This window comes from Rhizophagus irregularis, chromosome 3 (assembly GCF_026210795.1).
Source record: "Rhizophagus irregularis chromosome 3, complete sequence".
In the NCBI taxonomy this organism is placed as follows: Eukaryota; Fungi; Glomeromycota; class Glomeromycetes; order Glomerales; family Glomeraceae; genus Rhizophagus; species Rhizophagus irregularis.
The window spans coordinates 4,953,701-4,975,526 of record NC_089431.1 but is presented as its reverse complement, the minus strand read 5'-3'; the positions used below and the strand labels follow the sequence as shown (position 1 = coordinate 4,975,526).

The 21,826-nt window shown below is 25.2% G+C and overlaps 3 protein-coding genes across 3 annotated transcripts; 2 read left to right on the top strand and 1 right to left on the bottom strand.

Moving 5' to 3' along the window:
- Positions 1-11,691: 11,691 nt before the first annotated feature.
- Positions 11,692-12,218, top strand: OCT59_021211 (uncharacterized protein; the record flags this gene model as incomplete). Its single annotated transcript, XM_025333910.2, has 5 exons — positions 11,692-11,698; positions 11,767-11,829; positions 11,918-11,935; positions 12,010-12,075; positions 12,151-12,218. 5 exons carry the CDS (start codon positions 11,692-11,694, stop codon positions 12,216-12,218), a joined length of 222 nt encoding a protein of 73 aa, XP_025188360.2.
- A 6,184-nt stretch (positions 12,219-18,402) lies between these two features.
- Positions 18,403-19,185, top strand: OCT59_021210 (uncharacterized protein; the record flags this gene model as incomplete). The annotated part of the gene is made up of 4 exons (XM_066149708.1): positions 18,403-18,518; positions 18,751-18,924; positions 18,995-19,052; positions 19,165-19,185. 4 exons carry the CDS (start codon positions 18,403-18,405, stop codon positions 19,183-19,185), a joined length of 369 nt encoding a protein of 122 aa, XP_065990589.1.
- A 365-nt stretch (positions 19,186-19,550) lies between these two features.
- OCT59_021209 (uncharacterized protein) lies at positions 19,551-21,392 on the bottom strand (the record flags this gene model as incomplete). The annotated part of the gene is made up of 6 exons (XM_066149707.1): positions 19,551-19,585; positions 19,661-19,717; positions 19,798-19,842; positions 19,919-20,143; positions 20,426-20,852; positions 20,928-21,392. 6 exons carry the CDS (start codon positions 21,390-21,392, stop codon positions 19,551-19,553), a joined length of 1,254 nt encoding a protein of 417 aa, XP_065990588.1.
- Positions 21,393-21,826: the final 434 nt, after the last annotated feature.

Here is a 21,826-nt window from a genome sequence, read left to right as displayed (position 1 = left end):
TTTTTAAGATAATTTAATAAATAGATTATTTGGAATGCGAAATTGTTTTTGCTAAAAGATGGTTAAAAGTAAAAGGAATATCGTTGATCCAAATAAGAAAGAACAATATATAAAAATATTATTGTTTTACTCGGCAAGCGGAAAATCATTTAGCCAATTATGCAATTAACACACATGATCATCACTTATTACACACTGATCTTTCTTGAAGTTTGAATTTTAAAAAAACTTTATTCCAAAAAATTTCATGCGAATTTTTTTTTTTATAGTTTTTTCTCAAATTTTCCTTCAGATTATTTATCAAAATTTCTTTTTAAAATAAAAAAAGTAATTCCAACAGGGGTATAGTTTTTTTTTAATTGGTTATAGGATAAAGAGATAAGAAATGTTTTGTTAGTTTAAAACAGAAGGATGGAATACAAAAAAAAATTTGACATTATTAGGAAACAATGAGAGTAAATAATGTGAGACAATGAGCAGACACAAAAATTTTTGATGAATAAATTCACTGATTTTTTATTGTTAGGAGATGAGATAAACATGATATATGAATTTTTTTTTCCAATATTTTATTATTAGGAATATAATGAAAAAAATTTTAATATTTATTGTTAGAAAAAACACAAATAAATAAAAAGTTTGTAGAAATGAGATGGAACACAGAAATAGAATTTCTTTAATATAGTAGCTTAAATATGTAAACAATTTTATATTATTGGAATTAATAAAAATATTAAAAACCTTATTGTATTTGTGATGACCAATGTAATGACCTGGGTATACTTTGAATTTTTATTTAAAAAGCTCATCTCTTTACTAATTTCCATTCAATTTGCTTATTTCCACATTGATTTTTAGTTATCTTACACTATAGGCAAAAATAATTTGAATTTGCAGAATTAAAGCTCAAGCAGATAGCAAGGAACTTCCAATCTAAGTTAAAAAAAAAATAGCTCAAAGTTCCAAAGAATATTATTAATAACCATTCCAGTACTGCTCAACTCTTGTAATTCTTGAATAAAAGCATCTGTTGCAACTTTTAAAGTTGAATAATTCAGTTCCTGAAAATATAACAACGGAACAATGATAATTTTGTTCAAAAAGTTTTGTTAAATTATCTAATAATATCACAGTTATCAATTATGTGCTAATATTTTGTTATAAGATTAGCTTCACTAGAAATATCTTTTTAACAGGTAAATTTCTCGGCCACAAACCATCATAGCTGCTGATTCATTGTCAGTCGTTAAAGCAACAATTTTATTAAAATATTGAAATCTTGTAGGACTCATATAAAATATGCTTGTACCTAAAATCAACCATGGCATTTGTTTTTCAGAAGATGTATTAATATGAATAAAACTGAAATTTTGTAATTCTAAATAGAGTTTGTCTTTTATCAAGGACAAAGCTCCAGAAAAAAAATATTGAAGAATTTTTTTGATCATAATTGTTTGGTTTGTGAACTGACAAAATTATACAATTTCCTTTTCAATGGAATTTAACAAGGCTTTTATAGATATGCTTAGCAAAGACCACTGCTAATAATACTATAGTAATCTTATGTCCAGTTTGTTTCATATACAAGAAATTAGATAAGGTTGCTTGATTATAAATGAATTATAAAGTGAATGAACCAATTAATACATTTCTGCATAAATAAAAACTTTGCTAAAATTATTAAATTTGGATTTAACTCTACTTTGAGATGATTTATATTTTGTCTCTTCGGCTACAAATACCTAGTAATCTTTTAAATAAACTAGCAAATTTAAACATTTGATCAAATTGTAATTTGCTATATATAAATTAGTAATTTGAATTGGCCTTATAATTAGATTTACAATATTTCCATAAAATTTTTATTTTTATGGTTATTAAAATTGTTAAATTATAGTTTTTCCAATATTCATAGTATGCTAAAGAATCCCAGCACTTTAAAAATGTTTCAATAAAATAATTAATGCTTTTTTTGAAAATAAGCATGAGACATACTAGACATGCCATGTTAAAATAAAATGTCTTTTTAGCTTCAAATTTTCATTTCTATTAAAGTACTATAATGAAATTAATATTTTCAACTTTTTTCATTTAATGTTTAGCTATTTATAAACATGACTAGTAGTTAATAATATTTTTTTCTATAAGAAGAATAAAATAATAAGAATATTGGGGATGGATGAAAAAAAATAATGGATAAGGATGAGATTAATGAAAAAAATGAATGGAAATATCGTGTGTAGTGCTTTGTTGAGTGAAGTCATTCCCACTGAATCAAAAGCTTTGCCATGTCTTGTAGACATATCCAAAGTTCTATTATTTGGCACATGAATGGATGTATTTATTGAGCTTACTGGAAGATTAGTGAGATTGGGTTCTTTGAGAACATTATCATGTTGGGTTAGGTGTAATTCTACCAATTCTTTTGAGTATTCTACTTCAAAATTAATATATATGGCAGATGGATGAAATGGGAAGGGATAAAATAGGTAAATCTAAAAACTTTTAATGATATATTAAAAAGAATATTATTTAATAAATCTTTCATTAAACTAATAGACTTCTTAGAAATTCACTTTTTTTTAACTTTAGTTCATAGATAATTTATTGCCCAATTCTTCAACATCTTGACTTAACTTTTATAAATCATTTTCTAAGTTTGAATAGAATCTATTTAAATTCATTTAAACTAAATAATAAAGGTAGTCCAGATTCCAGATTAAATATAGAGTCACTTAATAAATGAAACTCACTTTTTAACAAGTTTCAGATTAAACTACTAATATTTGTAAGCATTTATATATAAACTATCCTAGTATATATTTATTATAATTTGAAGTTATAAAAATACAATTTTCCATCTTTATAATTTTCAAACGCAATTAATAGATATGCTTTAAATAATTATTAAATATTAATTTCCAATAATAGTTTTTCAGGTCAATAGTTTTTAACTGAAACCAATCTTTGATTTGTTAATTACTAACTACAGTATCAGTAATCTAATACAGTGTCAATGCATCCAAAAGAAAAAATTATGGTGTTTACCTCAAAGTGGAAGTGTTAAAGTATCAATAATTGTGTGTGAAGAATTTTTAATTGTTTTAGATTGGTTGACAGATATTTTCAATAACTCTTGACAGCCAATTATTAATTATAACTACTATAGTAAAGATCAATTATCTTTAAGAAACATTTCCTAAAATAATTATAAAGCTATAATTAAAGAGATGCAAAAAATAGGTTGTATAATTAGTTAAGATTATCATACTCCTTATTCTAAATAAATATACTCAAAATTGCTGACCGGTATTAATTTTTTTAAAATATCTCCATCGAAATTGAGTTCTTTATGTTTTCTGCTAATTATAATCTCCTCCCCTTCCATGTGCAACTCAATCTCATTTTTTTGATGATTGAAGGTAGACTTACAATTACAATGAAATGAGTTCTATATAATGAATATTAAAAGTAAATGTATATATATCAGTTTAAAGGCTACTTGCACAGCTTTGAGATAGTTTTGAAACTCTCTTTTTTGTCACTTCTTTAGTCCTTATAAGTGCAAAATCAATTTTCTAATCTTGTTACTCGGCTTATTATTCTTTTTTTACTTTTCAGTAAAACAGATATGTTTATGTAATGATGTTGAGTATAAAATAAAAATGTAATTCTCAGATCTTAATATTATTATCTTGTGCTGATAAAATCATTTTAAAAATATATAATTATTTAAATCTCTGTCAGATGATGTAAAAGTGCTTACTTTTTTTTATAATTGACTTTTTGCCTTCAAGTTCTAAAATTTCTTCAGATATTTCCAAAATTTTAGAAATTTGAATATGTGAAAGTCTCTCTATATATAATCCTATGAGATATCCATACAAAAAAAATAGACAATACTCCTTTGCTATATTGCTTTTTTTTGGTTAGCTAAGAATGATTTGAGATAATTCATCTTGTCTTCATTATTCTAATGGTATTAAAATAAATATTTACCTTTGGGAAACAGAAGAAGCCTTTAAATAATATGTAAAGGGTTATATGATCTTATAATTTTTATTTGATCAATTAACATCTGAAAGCAAATACAAGCAGTGTATGCTTTCAAGTTGATCAAGTTTAAAATTATCCATCATTCAAATGAATATTTTTATGATATTTTTGGAGAGATATCCTTGGTTGCACATACCCCTCTACTGCATAATTTTTGGCTCAGTCCAATCAAAAATTCTCTATTTTTAGCTGGCTCACTTTCAAGTTTCACATTGATTTTTAATTGGATATGTAATATTTCATCAAATTAATCATATCAATAGATAATTGTTGACATGAGGAAAGTATATAGCACTAAACACCCTCTTCCAATTTATTGATTTTATCTTGTTGATGAAAATTTTTACTCTGGAAAGGTGATTTCACCTTGATCTATTCCTTCTAAAACATTATGAAAGTCTATAATATATTTAATCATTGGTTAATAAACATTATATTCTTTCAAATTACATGTTAACCATCAATTGTTAATGCTTTACTAACTGTACTATCAAGTAACATAATGGATCATGTATTCATCAGTTTGGTGTTAAAGATTTTAACTTTGGTATAGGAATAATAATAATTTCAGTAATAATTAATAATAGTTAAGTGACAATAATTTGAATGAGCATTACTATTTGGAGTTCTATCTAATAAACAGCCAAGATGAATAGGAGAAAGATAAATATGATAATATGGGGTGCATTCAGAATTTCAAATCAGAATCAGGAATTGGCATATTAAAGCTGATTAATAGAATTATAGAAAGTTACTAACAACTAATATGAATAATACTATTTTAATTTTTCCCTTCATAACTGTCTATCATTTCTTTTGTATTGCGAATCATAATATTAAGGAGTTTAGTATTTAATAAGTAATTAATTAGTAAACATTTTTGCTTTTCCATTGTCAATCAAAAATCGTTCTGAATGAGTTGGTTTTATCTTTCTTCCAACATCATTATCATTATAACTCCAAATGCTAAGGTTAAACAAATATCCACTAATTTGAAAAGGTACTATTAATGAGACAATAATTACGTTTACTATAATATGCATTTTAAAATCAAGCAATTTCTTTTAAGATATCAAAATTGAAGGTTTAATAATTCTACCTTTGTTATTAACCTAAATCATTATTTTTAACTGGATTTAATTGATTAATGTTGTTTAAATTATATTTTGTTCATATAAGGCAAGATCTTTCCAAAGATTTGCATAAGTATGTAATTGAGTAGAAGTAGAATTCCACATATTCTTTTCATTGGAAATTGCCATTATTCTATCAGCAATATGTAAACTGATATATAATGAAAAAGCATATTGGTAATTTAATATCGTTTTGTGACATTATCTGTCATAATATTATTGAGTGATTGGCCTGTAAGTGGTACTTAACATGAATTTTATAATATAAAAGCAATTTAAGATGTAAAGCCACCATTCCATCAGCTCATCATTGATGCGGAATTCCTTTCATTCCGCAATCTATTACAATTTCTTTTAAAGATAATAATTGTTGACACAATGCAAGATATTCATTGGTTCTCTCATTTTTAAGTTGCTGAATTATGTCATCTTTTTTATGATGGAACTTCATTTAGCAGAATTTCATTTTCAGCAATAAGTTGATAATGTTCAGAAGTAGAAGGAGGAGAAGCATAAAGGTTAAAATATGTCTTAATTGGATTATTATATAGAGTATTTTGATTTTTAAGTTGAAGTAATATTTCTGTAACATAATAGATATCTTAAGGAGTATTAATTATTCAATTTGTTAAATATTAATGGCAGTTTATTATTTTCTATTGTGATTCTTTACGTCAAAATTTTATTCATCTTATTTTTTTTGTTTATTCTGCAATTCATTTAGAAACTAGTATACTACTATTTCAACAGAGCAATAGTTATATATGAATAAATGAGTTAATCTGTATTCAATTAATAACAATAATTTCACCTTGTATGATACCTTTGTCTAGGTAATAAGAATAAATGATCCTTTATTATAATTTGATTTGAATATGCTCTAATTAAACATGAATCCATCTAAAAATCTTTCTCAACAAATTGTTTGGTTTGATAGCTTTGGCCATCATGCTTAGCATGATTAAAAACATTTTTCTATCGAATAATTGTAAACTAAAGTTTATATATAGAGTAATAAGTTGTGTTATACATTATTTATATAACTCCTTTAATTCAACAAATTCAACATTAAATTTAATGTTTAGTTCTTTTTCTAAATCTGCAAATAATAAAAGAACTTTTTCTGCCAGTTGGTTAGTTTTACCCATTTATATTTTTTAGAAACTGTGATGTAGGAAATTAAAAATGCATCAAATAGTCTGAAAGTGACTTGTTAAAATTGAAGCAACATGTTTATATTATAGGAATTTTTTGTCCTGGACATTCTGAATATAACCTTTTGTGATAGAATTTTGTATCAAGCACTATCAAATACATCTCCAATTTTACCATCAATATAATATACTTTTTTTAGAAATACTCAATAAAATGAATTCTATTAATTATTATTGTCACAACTGGCAGTTTCAGGTCACCTTATGATCTTTAATTTTGAGTTTCTGCTAGCATTAGAATGATTTGTCTAGCACATTTTCTTTAAAATTGAAAGATAGAAATTGATAACTACAGATTTTTTTTTACTTTGCTTCAAAAAAAGAGTGGATAATAATATAATAAATGTTAAAAAAGTAAAATTCATATTCTTAGACTAAAATTCATTTTCCATTATATATGTTGTTTGGTGAAATGAATTTTGACTTTTAGAAAAATAATGAAGCAAAATATGATAATTTTAATTAAAAACAGATTGTTTATATTATCAAAAGTTTTGTGGCTGTGTTCTGTACAATAGTTTGTTGCTTTATATACTATAGTTTTAGATTGTAATTTTGTTGTGGCTATGATTATGGCTATGGTCTTAAGGCTGTAATTTTTGTGAATATTATTTTGAGGCTATGATTATATAGTAAATAGTAATTTATGAGTATGATTTGAGGCTATGAACATGGCTAAGATTTTTTGGGGCTGTAATTATAACTATGGATTTTATATTTATTTGGTATGATGGCAGAGCAATAAATAAATATTGATAAAATTATGAGAAAAGTTTTTAAGATAATTAAAATTATATAATATTATTAAGAGAATAATAGCAATATGAAATTAAATAATAATTTATGATAATATTTTAAAGATATACTTAAATTTCAAATATTTTAACTGCAAATATATATTGTACCATTGTACCTAAAATTATTCAAAATAAATCATACAATTTATTAAATTATTTATTATTAGAACTTGTGCCATTTTGCTTAGCCTTATTTTGTAATTAGTTTATTATTTACAATCTGTACATTTCAATTTTTTGATTTAGTTTTATTATTACAGTATTAGATTTTGTGAGATTTTATATGTTATACTTCATTTGCGGGTAAAAGTTTAATATACAGTATATTGAAAAAGGATTACATAATTATTCGTTGTCGTTGTTGATGAATTGTGATTATTAATCATATGGTTGAAAAACAATAGAGTTGATAAACTATTGTACTATATCAATACATAATAATGTTTATAAATCTAAGCCCAAAGATAATTTCCAGTTTTGAGAGATATTATATCATATGTACTACTCCTTTCGGCAGATTTCGGCAGACTTTTGAATAAATTTATAATTAAACAAGATTCAATAGTATATAATACGTTATATAAATTTCTAAGTTTAAACTAATCCGCCTTCTCCTAAACTAAATCAATTTAATTACTTTTAATTATAGTAACAAATCAATACTTAATAGTTATTCGGCACGAAGTGCCGAATAAGTGATTTATCCGGTATCCCGTGATTGGAATATTGCCTGATACACGAATTTTAACCATTTTTAATTATAAAAAAATAACGTGATACCGGATAATATTAAATATTCCTTTGAATATTGATTGTATAGCGTAAAATTATTATACAATTCCGAGTTTATATTTAAAATAAAAGAATATATGTGAGATGAAATAACGTTATAATAGTTGGTCACCATCCAAATGAACCGAAATGATTGCTTGAAAAAAAGATATTCAATTATATTTCATACAAACTTAATAATTATATTCCTAATAAAACATTTACTCCGTACTATGAGGATGTAAAAGGAATAGTGGTTATCTTTGAAGATCTTTGTTCCGATCCTCCATCTGTACAGAGACAAATAATCCTGTTCTTTTTAAGTGGACGTCATAACAATATTACACCAATTTATGTTACGCAAAAATATCAGTGTGTACCAAAGGTATTTTTAAAAATGCAACACATTCCCTATAAAAAATAAATGTCCAGAAAATGTCTACGAAAATGTCCGGAAATTGTCCAGAATAAATCTGGCATGTCCAGAAATTGTCCGGAAAATGTCTATTTTTTGCTACAAATTTGATACCTAAAATTTTGACATATCCGGACTTTGTCCAGAATATATCCAGAATTTGTCCAGTATAAAATTTTGGACAAATTCCGGACAGATAAACCTGGACAAATTCCGGACATAGTAAAAATTCAGATAATTTGAGCTGGACAAATTCCGGACATGAAAAAATTCTGGACAAATTCTGGACGCTACTTCCAAAAAAGGATAAATTAATTTTGTAAAAAAATGCAAAAAGCACAAGACTGACATTCATAACCTTCTTTGTCATACTAATTAAATTTGCTGAGCAGGCAAAAATACTATATATCTATGATATAAAACTTTAAGTTAAAAGCAATTATAATGATGGTCACCTGTTGATCATCTTTTTGTGCCAAATTTTATGAAAAAATATTTCAGGTCAATTTCCGGACGAATTCTGGACAAAATGAGTGTCCGGAAACGAGTGTGTTTTCGGAACAATTTCCGGACATGGTACCTGGCATTTTCTGGACATTTTCCGGACAATTATTTAGACAAATTTTCCGGACAATTTCTGGACAATTTCCGGACACTTATTTTTTATAGGGATTTATGTTTATTCAATGGTGGTAGAGATATTTCTAGAATTGTACATCAGTACAGTATGTGGAGGATCAATGAAAATTATAAAAAAATATTTAATAAGAGAACGTGAGTTTATTGTTTTCGATTTAACCAGACCTGAAACAGATGAACTAGCTGTTAGAAAGGTGGGGCACGCGATTAGACCTTACTGGTGAGAAAATACCCAAGTTAAGTAGACCATCGGTCGTGGGAGTGAGTGAGACCCAGTTTCGCTTTACTCCAGAAGAGAAGAGATCTTCTTTATCAGTTTGGACATAATTTGCAATTAATTTTTAAATTCCGCTATTTTAGTTCTCTGTAAAATTACTAAATTGCAACGTGATTGTAGATCGTCCAAACACATGTTTTTTACTAGAGAAAAATGATATTGCCTTATAATTCACGCCCTTATTTTATTGTTGATCATGTGTTATTTCTGTTGTACGGGTTGCACAGGTGAAATTTATGCACAACATACAAACATACATTTGCATAACAAATCCGCGAAACTGTACTACTTATGCATAACATATCGATATATTTGCACAACAAATCTGTGAAACTGTACTACTGTCTCACTTTCAAAATTTCAAGACTTTTTTTTTTTACAAAATTAAAAAATATGAATGATATACGAGAAGATTTTGTTTGGGCTGCTGTTAATAAAGCATATACATTATTAGATCTCACTATAAATGATTTGGATAAACAATATGAATCTAGAAAAAAAATTGCTCTTGCTGATAAATCTCTTACAAAAGATGAAAAATCAGAAATAATAAAAATGTTAAATGAATTATATGGAATTTATAAAATTATAGATAATAAAGGAAAAAAAAGAATTTGTGAAAATTGTCTAGATGAATGTTTAGGAACATTATATTGTGAACATTGTGTTCGAAATTATTTAAAAGAAAATTTTTCAAACTGGACATCTGGAAATAATGAAATTGATAATTTAAAATGTCAAATGGAAACATTTCAACCGCAAAGAATAATTGAATGGATTCCATATGATGATTTACAAAATGTTAAATATTTAACTAAAGGTGGTTGTTCTGAAATTTACTCAGCAGAATGGATAGATGGAGGATATTATGAATGGGATTCTGAAGAAAATCAATTAACAAGATATGGAGACCAATATGTAATACTTAAAGAGTTAGAGAATGTCAAAAGTACTAATGAAAGTTGGTTTGAAGAGGTACGTAATTAAAATATTTTGTTTCATTATTTTTGAAATTTGTTGACGATTTTTATATAATTTTTTTAGAGCAAAGCTCATTTAACTATAAATAACAAATGGTCGGATGTAGCACAATGTCATGGCTTAACGAAAAATCCATCAAGCAGAAATTATATGCTTGTAATGGATAAAATGGATATGGATTTAAAAACATATCTAAAGCAATATTATAATAATATTATATTGAAAGATAGGATACAAATTGCTTATGAAATAATAGATGGATTTACAGCATTCATAATGAAAATGTAATTCATAGAGATTTGCATTCCGGAAATAATATATTGCATAATGGTAAAATTACCCAAGGTTTCTATATTAGTGATCTTGGATTTTGTGGACCTGTCGATAAACCACTAAATGGTGTATATGGAAATCTTCCTTATATAGAACCAGAAGTAATTACTGGAAAAAAACCCACTTATGCATCTGATATTTATAGTATTGGTATACTTATGTGGGAAATTTCATCTGGACAACTACCCTTTATTAATTATGAGCATAATTATGACCTTGCAATGAAAATAATAAACGGAATGAGACCAAAAATAGTACCAGAAACTCCTTTAGAATATAAAAAATTAATGGAACAATGTTGGGATGCTGATTCAACAAAGAGACCTAATATTTGTACATTAAGAAAAGAAGTACATAAGTTATTATTAAAATTTCAAAACTATCAAGATGATAGCCAAAAACAAATAATTTCCGATCAACATCCAACGAACATAAATTATAATAGTAAAATTTATCAATTTGAAAATTTACCTGAACCAAAAAATGCAACAGAAGGTAGTAGTATCATTTGAATATATTATAATATTATATATAATCATACAGTATATTAACATTCATATTTTTCAATTAAATAAAATTACAAAATAGAAGAACAAGAAGGTATATACTTTACTAAAAATGGCCAATTTTTTGAAATATTTTTATAGACCTAGATACAATGGCTTTCAAAACAATTGTGCAATTATTTTGTAAAATTTTTAAAATATATCAAGATATATTTAAGGTATTTTTGAGATTAAAATATTAAAATAATATCAAAGTTAATTATATTATAATAATAAAATAATAACAAAAACATTAAAAAATTATTGTGATATTATTTTGAGTTATTTTTATAGACCTAGATACAATACAATCACAAAATAATAGCAAAAATATAATAAAAACATTTTGATGTATTAAATGTATTTTTGTAGTATTTTAAAATTATTACAAAATCATTTCAAAAAATTGGCCATTTTTAGTAAAGTACAATAATTTATTAATATTTAACATTTAATTTTATTCTAAATATATATATGTGATAATTTTATAGCATTCCATAGTAAACCTTATAGTTTGAACATTCCTAATAATGATAGGTATTCTTAGCTTTAAATTAATATGTAATTAATTTTAAGTTTATTTATTTATTTTTTTTTATTTTTAGTTGATGATTTTAATAATTTAAGTAATGAGAAAAATGTTAATATTGAATCAAGTGAACATAAAGGTAAATGCTCATTATTAAATTTGATATTACTTTAAAATAAATTAACTTACTTTTATTAAATTAAATTTTAAAATATTTGACAAATTAGAAATTAATTCAAATTATAGTAAGTGAATCATATTAATCTAATTATAATGTTATTTAATTAAGGTTATTTTAATAAAATAAACTTTTTTTCAGTTATACAAGATGATCATAAAAAAGGAATTGAGCAACAAACAAAAAAGCATAGTTTGGATGTAAATGGTATATTATTTTTTTTTTTAGTATTTTATAGTAATAGCGAAAAATAATAATTTATAATTTTATTTTGCTTTATAGATGATGATGAAAAGCAAAATGAATTAGAAATTACAGGTGATGTATCTAAAAAAATTAGGACATCCTAAAAATTTATTATTATTTTTACAAACTTTTTTTTTATATTATGAATTAAATTTAAATCAATATTTATACATATTCAATTATTTAAACACTAAGACTAGAGTAGCAAAATAACTTTTGCAAATTTCTTAGTATGTAATTTAAATAATTTACTATTTATTTTTTTTATTTTTAAAAGAACTTTCAATAATAAATAAACTTGTAGTTTGAATAAACATTATAAACATTGTAATTACTATTGTTGCATATATATATATATATATATATATATATATATAATAATTAATTTTATTTTGATTTGTCATAAAATAAACTAGGACGAATATTTTGGAAAAGAATTGATCCTTTGAAGCAATGAAATAATTAAACGAAAAATAATTTGAAGAATTTACTCCAAAATCATATAAATATGGTTTAAATTCAAAGTTAGTCTTTTAGCATTATTATTAAGGTCATATTTATGATAATATTACAGATTCATGATCGAATATTGTTATTTTAAGAGCTTGAATTTTTTTTTCTACATGTTGCTTATTAAAAGAGTAAAATATTTACTGTACAATGAAAATAAAATGTAAGAATTTTTCATAATAATCTATATAATATAATAAAAAAATACATGTCGATCTTCTAACGTTTAGATTAGCCTGTATAAATCATCTTTAAATTGTGTAATGCATGATTCATCTGCGCCTAACAGTACTACTAATTATATACTAGCAGTTACCCGTTGCTTCGCACTGGGACTAATGAGTTTGTTTAAATAGGCCGAGAACAATTTGGTATTATAATGTAATACTAAGTAAATTAAAAATGGTTACAGTTTTTTGATTAGTAGAATGATATAAATTATATTTAGAATTATATAATTATAGTGCATTAGAGTAATTAGTAAATATCTGCTTATGAAAAGAGTACATAGTTATAATAAGTATTTGTAATCAATAAATGGGCTAATTTAATTTTTTTTTAATTTCAGTAATAAAATAGCAATGATTAGCAATTTGTATTAATGCTATAATTTACTGATTAATGAATTTTAACTATAATAATATAGATCAAATATTTCAGGAGCAGACGGACCACCCATTACACAATTCAAATTATTTATACAAGATAATCTAAATGTTACAGAATTTTTTTAATTATATAGATGAACAGTATTTATGTATTTATGATATTAATTTAACTTACTTTAATATATGCTATATAATGAAAAAATTAATATATAATATATGATATATCATATGAAACAGAGATCAAAAATATATTTTATATTATTATGTGTGTCTACTAATTTTATTACAGATTACAAATAAAATTGTAAAATCATACGAAATTATAATATTATAGATAATTTTAATTTTATAATAGCTTTTTTAAAATATTTTTTTTTGGTAATTTGATAATAAAGCTACGATAATTTCAAATCATAGTACGATTTAATGATTTATTATATAATAAAATGATCGGCATTCATAGTACTAATGATAAAATGATGATATAAATAAATGGTAATGATCGGTATTCATGATATTGATTTACCGATCCAAAAATTTAAACAGATAATAAATCAATAATATGGATAAATAAACAATTTTTAATGACTAATCTAAATATGACCCATTTTTTTTTAAATAATAGATAAAAGGGTTTAAAATTTGAATGCACCTGCACCCACTCACGTGACATGATTTTAAAATTTTATTGGTGATAATCAATCTATTTTTTATTTTTACTTTGTTTAGGAACGTTTTTTAATTACTCTTTTTTTGTAGGAATACCCTGAAGACAAAATGGACCCCTAAAAATAAAAGGTGTGTTTTTTTCGATTTTTTTTCCCATTCATTTCGTTCAAGAACAACGTTCCTAACATTCTTTCGTAATTTTTTTTTTATAGGAACACTCCCTGGAGACTCTTAAAGACAAAAGGTAAAATTCTTTTTCATTTATATTTGTTAATTTCGTTTAAGAACATTCCTAACATTCTTCAATAATTTTTTTTTATAGGAACACCTCCTGGTGACTCTTGGAGATGAAAGGTAAATTTTCTTTTTTGTTTCTTTTATTAATTTCATTTAAGAACATTTCCTAACATTCTTTGAATAATTTTTTTTTATAGGAACGCCCCTGGTGACTATTGGAGGCGAAAAGTAAGTTTCTTTTTGTTTCTTTTGTTAATTTCATTCAAGGACGTTCCTAACATTCTTTCAATAATTTTTTTTGTAGGAACGTCCCCTAGATGAAAAATAAGTTTTCTTTTTTCGTCTCTTTTGTTAATTCCATTTAAGAATGTTTCTAATGTTCTTTCAACAATTTTTTTTTATAGAAATGCTCTTGGAGACAAAAAGTAAGTTTCTTTTTATTTCTTTTGTTAATTTCATTCAAGGACGTTCCTAACATTCTTTCAATAATTTTTTTTGTAGGAACATCTCCTAGATGAAAGATAAGTTTCCTTTTTTCGTCTCTTTTGTTAATTCCATTTAAGAATGTTTCTAATGTTCTTTCAACAATTTTTTTTATAGGAACGCCCTGGTAACTCTTGGAGACGAAAAGTAAGTTTCTTTTGTTAATTTCATTCAAGGACGTTCCTAACATTCTTTCAATAATTTTTTTTGTAGGAACATCCCCTAGATGAAAGATAAGTTTTATTTTTTCGTCTCTTTTGTTAATTCCGTTTAAGAATGTTTCCAATATTCTTTCAATGATTTTTTTTTATAGAAATGTCTCCTGGAGACTTTTGGAGACGAAAAGTAAATTTCTTTTCATTTCTTTTGTTAATTTCATTCAAGAATGTTCTAATGTTCTTTTAATAATTTTTTTATAGGAATACCTCCCAGAGACTCTTGGAGACAAAAGGTTTTTCATTTTCTTTTGCTAATTTTGTTTAAGGACGTTTCCTAACGTTTTTTGAATAATTTTTTTTATAGGAATACCTCCCAGAGACTCTTGGAGACAAAAGATTTTTTGTTTTCTTTTACTAATTTTGTTCAAGAATGTTTCCTAACATTCTTTTGATGGTTTTATAGGAACACCACCTGGAGATGAAATGGACTCCTGGAAACAATTAATAAATTTTAACAACAGAAAAAGGTAATAGAAAACAATAAGACTTATATAGTTATATCAGTTTATTAACTGTTTCAAAAAAAAAACTTTAAAAACCCTTTTCATTTCAAAAAATTAAATAATGAATAAGATTATTTGATGAATAAATAAACGATAACACTGATCAGCCAATCAAATTTAAAATACAATAAATCATGTGATAGGGTGCATTTGAACGCAGTGTACGTTCAAGGTATTATTTTTATTTTTATTTTAATAAACATACTTATTTAGGTAAAAATTAATATCCTATAATTCTGTAAATTTTGAATAATTGATAATAGTATTTTTCATGTGATTGTAAAATGATTATCAAATTCATGATAAAAAAACTCCCATTTCTGCGCCTGATCTATACTTAAAAGTTAAGATGATTTGATCAGCAAATGCTAATTACTAAAGTATAAAAAAAATAATTTTAGTTCCCTATTACTGGTGTTTTACTAATACTAATTAGTATTAATCTCACTTTTTTAATCAACTAATATTTATGTCATTTGTTATTTTTTTGTACAATTATTATTTTTTGGTTAAATTGAAGTTTACAGATTTTTGCGAGATTATATATTTTTTTTTTAGTTGATTTGAAATTTTTCTTATACTTTTTTTTATTATAACATATAGAAAAAATTTTTGTAAATATATTTATTCAAAATAATCTTATTTAATGAAGCAAATATTAAAATTTAAGTCCCACATTTTCGATTTTAAAGAAAAAATCACTGTATTTATTTTTAATGAAGTGATACAAATAAAAAAACAATAACAATAAATAAAAAAGATAAGTAAATTACAATGATCAAGAAGAAAGATGCTAATAAAAAATGAAATAACAATGGAGTAATGGAAAGTAATAGAAGAAAGGGAGTAAAAAAAAGTAATGAGAAGTGATAGGAAACAAAAAGGAAAAATAGGACATGATGGATGATGAAAAAGAGTGATGAAAGACAAAAAGAAGTAATGAGAAGATAAAGAGGAGTGATGAGAGACGAAAGGAGTGATTGGAGACGAAGAGAGTGATTGGAGACAAAAAGGAGTGGTGAGAGACGAAAAGGAGTGATGGGAGACAAAGAGGAGTGGTAAGAGATGAAAAAGAGTGATGGGAGTGATGGGAAACGAAAAGAAGTGATGAGAGACAAAAAGAAGCGATGAGAGACAAAAAGAAGCGATGAGAGACAAAAAGAAGCGATGAGAGACAAAAAGAAGCGATGAGAGACAAAAAGAAGCGATGAGAGACAAAAAGAAGCGATGAGAGACAAAAAGAAGCGATGAGAGACAAAAAGAAGCGATGAGAGACAAAAAGAAGCGATGAGAGACAAAAAGAAGCGATGAGAGACAAAAAGAAGCGATGAGAGACAAAAAGAAGCGATGAGAGACAAAAAGAAGCGATGAGAGACAAAAAGAAGCGATGAGAGACAAAAAGAAGCGATGAGAGACAAAAAGAAGCGATGAGAGACAAAAAGAAGCGATGAGAGACAAAAAGAAGCGATGAGAGACAAAAAGAAGCGATGAGAGACAAAAAGAAGCGATGAGAGACAAAAAGAAGCGATGAGAGACAAAAAGAAGCGATGAGAGACAAAAAGAAGCGATGAGAGACAAAAAGAAGCGATGAGAGACAAAAAGAAGCGATGAGAGACAAAAAGAAATGATAGGAAGTAAACAGGAGGAAAAAAGAAATAATGGAAAATGAAAAGATGTAATAGAAAATAATGGGAAACGAATAATGAGAAGTAATATGAGGTGAAAAATAATGAGACTTTACTTTGAATCAATGTCAATTTCCAGTATGTGTTGCATTCTCAATAACAATTAATAAATCACAAGGGCAAACTCTGAGCAGGGTTGGTGTTTACCTACCTGAACCTGTCTTTACACATGAGCAATTATATGTTAAGGTTTTTATAGATAATGGTGAGAACTGCAAGACAAGAAACATTGAATACTGTGAAATATTTCATTCTATAAATAGATTTCACATTTAAAAATAACATTTTGTATGTATAACAATATTTCATATGTAATATTTTATATATAACATTCATACACAATTCACTTTTATTAGTATAAATATGTAAATTATATAAATTTATTAGATTGTTTTTATCATACTGTAAATAATATTATTAAAATACTAAGCCTATTTCTAAAATATAGCCATATAATTGTTACTTTTCTGGGCAAGTTTTATCCCCGGCGCAGCGCGACGGGTTACACCTAGTTATTTAATAAATAAATGTTATAAATTCCAAAGTTTATCAAAACATGAAATGAAAATTATATTTAGAAACGAAAGTAAATTGTATTTATTTTTTAAATATCATCGCGGAATACGCGGAATACAACCTTTTGTTTAATTTAATTTATTTATTACATAATTTCATTAACTTTAATACAACGATAGAGTGAGTTTCATACAGAAATAACTAATTATTTAAGAAAATAAAAGAGATGAAATTTTGTAACCAAAGAGAATTATTTTCTAGTATGGGAATTTAAAACCGGAAGTATACTGCACATCATGTGATTACTATGATTCATGTATACACACTTGTTCTATAGCTGTATAGCCATTCAAAATATTTAAAATAAGTCTATATATAATATAATATATATATAAAAAAAAGTAGTCTTATATATTCAATGAAAATTTAACTTTTAATTAATTATACAGACATGAAAAATCTCGTGAAATTTTAAGGTACACATTAACGTCATCAGTAACGTCATCAGTAATACAAAGATCTTTCGTTATAGATAATTTAACCAGCATTATGTAATTCCGTCTCTAATGACGATTGTTATTTTCAAAAAATTATAAAAGAAGTTTGAAATCCTATTGTAAGCTGAATTTCTACCAAAGTAGACTTGCAAAACAGGTAAAAACTCGTTTATTACATTATTATGTTAAAGTCATATCTAACAACTGCACGTGCAATTCGGCGTTGCGGATACCTTGAACAATCGGGAGCAACTTCATTATTGTGAAAGGCAATATGCAAAATTATTTTATTGTAACATTATAATTTTAATAGTTGAAAAATATTAATTAAATTAATATTAGTTTGTTTTCTATCAAAGAAGATGAAGAAATTTTTTGTAAGAGAATTCTATGAGATTATCTCGGAGCCTATTAAATTAAAAGAAAAACAATGTATCACAGTGCAACATGCTGAATTACCCGAGGTGGATGATGAATTGTAAGTAACACTACGAATAAAGCTTAAGAGTCATTATTCTGGTTGGGCTATTATTTTCGTAAAGGTAGTTTCTTGAGAATTATTAGATTATTTTTTTTTATGTTTAAAATTATGTTTAAATTGACTACACTTGAAATACATTTAGGTGGTAATGAGAGAGAAAGACTCGTGCGCACGCCTGGACTTTTCTTACATGCAAATAATTCCAAATTACGTCCCTGTTTCACGGTAGCTGGAATGATAATGTAGGAATTTATACAGTTGGGGATGGACTTTTGTTAAACAAATGGTACCATTTAACTTACACACTTTCTGATTCTGAAAAGAGAATGGATATCTTCATAAATGGTGTATGGACCGCAATGAGAAGTTGGATATTAAGTGGCTGCGTTGATGGAGAAATTGGGTATAATTTTTCATAATAATTTTCATAAATTAAAAATTTTTGTATTAAGCAGTCATTTTTATTAAAATAGCAATTTTCGTTATTTTAACTGGCGTCTATCTAACGAAGAGGTGATGAAAAATTACCTGGTATGTCACATTAATACTGTTACATACAATTATTTGTTGTTCATAGAAATTATATTTATATGTACGATATATTTTTAAATATATTTTAATCTTTCAAATTATTTAAATTTAGAATCAACGACTATTCTATTAAGGATCAAAGAAAAAAGATTATTCAGTTTTTAATAAAACTGATTTTTCTTTTTACCGTATAAAATGAACAAATTTTTTAAAATTATACTAGGAAAACGGAAACCGTTATTTAATTTTATTATGATATAACAAACATATAAAAATTAGCAATTTCATAATTTATGGGTTGAAAGTGACGTTAGCGGCAGTGATGGAAATTTGGATCCGCGCGGTTGGCGCAGCATAAACGTTTTAAATTACTGCGCATGTGATTGAATGTAGATAGGATAAAGTCCTTCACTATATTCCGGATAATATAATGTGTTTCCATTATTGATGATAAATAAAATAAAATACACTTTCTATAAACGGTTTGATAATTTTAAATTAGATATCAAAATCATACTCCTGGGTAAGATATTCTGTAAAATGAATTAAGAGCTTTATATTAAAATTTAATATTAAAAATTATTATAGTATGATATATAGTTACTTACCATTATTATCTAAAGATTTTATATCAATATCTAATTCGATTTCTTTTGTAAAATAATCTAAAGAAAAAAAGTTACACGTAAATTTTATTAAATCAAGTTATGAAATTGATATATTGCAAAAAAAAAAAATTTATTACCATTATTTTCATTTTCAAATAATTTTTTTCTTTTAGTACTTTGACCTAAATAAATTTTAATTAATAAATACTATAAATTATAAATTCTTATTACAAATTGCAAATTTAATTGATATCATACCATCATCATGATTATTATATTCAAACTTTCGTTTAACTTTTTCTAAGTTAACAGATTGACTTCTGAAACTCCTTAAAGACATTGCAGAATTAATCATATCACTTAAAGCTCTACTTCTATAAATAGCACCTGGATTATTTTTTGGAACAGGTCCAATATCTGATAATTCTGTAATTGTAGTTTCATTATTACATTTGAAATTTTCATATTCCTTCCGATATATTTCTTCAATTATATTATATATATAAGTAGCTGTTGGTCTTTTATCTGGATTAGAGTTCCAGCATTCTTTCATTAATTCAATAAATCCTTCGGGTGCATTTGTGACAATTGGTGGTCGTAAACCATCACTTATATCAATAATAAGCTCTGTATCATGATTTCGATCCCAAAAAGGTCTTCTACCTGTCATCAATTTCCACATAATCATTCCAAAACTATATATATCTGAAGCTTTAGTATATTTTTGTCCTTGAAAAATCTCTGGTGCCATATAAGGAATTATACCATAATTCTCATTATTATCTGTGGATTCAGTTGCTGATTTACTTATTCCCAGATCACCTATATATGGATATAGACATCCAAACTTTGGACTATGAAAAAAAATATTTCCACTATGTAAATCTCTGTGAATAATATCTAAATTATGGATATTAATAAGTCCATTCGCGATTTTATTTAAATTATTCAGCTTCTTATGCCATTTAATGTTATAAAAATCATTACTAATATAATGTGTTAAATCACCTTTACTATAATATGGCATAACAATCATAAAATCCTGTGTATTTAAGTCTTGAGTAATACCAAAATAATCACTAATATAATTCTCACACTGAGTTACATAAGTTTCGGGAGATATCTTATTAGCTTTAAGGGCATTATCATACTGAGTTTTCCATTTTGTATAATAATTATAAAATATTTTAAGCTAGAACAAAAAAGGTTATGTCATTAATTATCTACGATTTATTAAAGCATATTATTTTAGAATATTGTATGTTACCTCATTTAGCTCCTTAGACGTGATATTTTTAGAATTATTTAGTTTTTTGAGAACAATTGTATTATAATACGAATCAAAAAGATATTTATGTTTAATTGGACTATCATTAATCCAATCCGCTTTATAAATTTTGCTAAATCCTCCTTCAGCAATAAATTCTATATTTTTGAATTGATTATAGGGAACAAACTCCATTTTTCCTGCCTTTTTGATAAGATTAACTTGTGTATATCTGATGAAATCATCAACAATTTGGTTTCCACTCGGTATAAATTTTTCCTTCGTTTTATAACAAACGTGACAAACCAGGTGAGTTTCGTCTAAACGATACCTTCTTTTATTACATTCATTACATTTCTCTTTTTTATACTTTGATTTAATTATGGTTTGCGTTGATTGAAATGAAGATGTGTCATTTGGTATCAAAAAGTCAATTTTATATTTATAATTTGTTAATTGGTTCATAATTATTTATCTACTAATTTATTTGATTATTTTTTGAATATATTTAACAGAAACGGTTTCTATATATATATACTTTTTGTAATAAAAATGGTCTTTTTATTAAAACAATGAATTCTTTTACAACTAAAAATTCTATGTATAATTCCCGATAGAAGTTTCCAATGTTTGAAACAAAAATGGATCTTACATTGTAAAAAATTGTTTTTTTTTTAATGGCTTAATATGGCTAAAATTAATTTCTAAAAGACGTTTCGATTTTATTGTACGTTCCATTGAGAATTCTTAGAACTATCATAAATGAGACTTGCATTGTGCAACATTAAAGTTTCACAAACCGACACAATATTAAACAATCAAATATGGTTTTAAATATATATGAATAAAATAAAAAATTAAGCAATAAAATATTGATACAAAGTGAACTGAATTCTTTC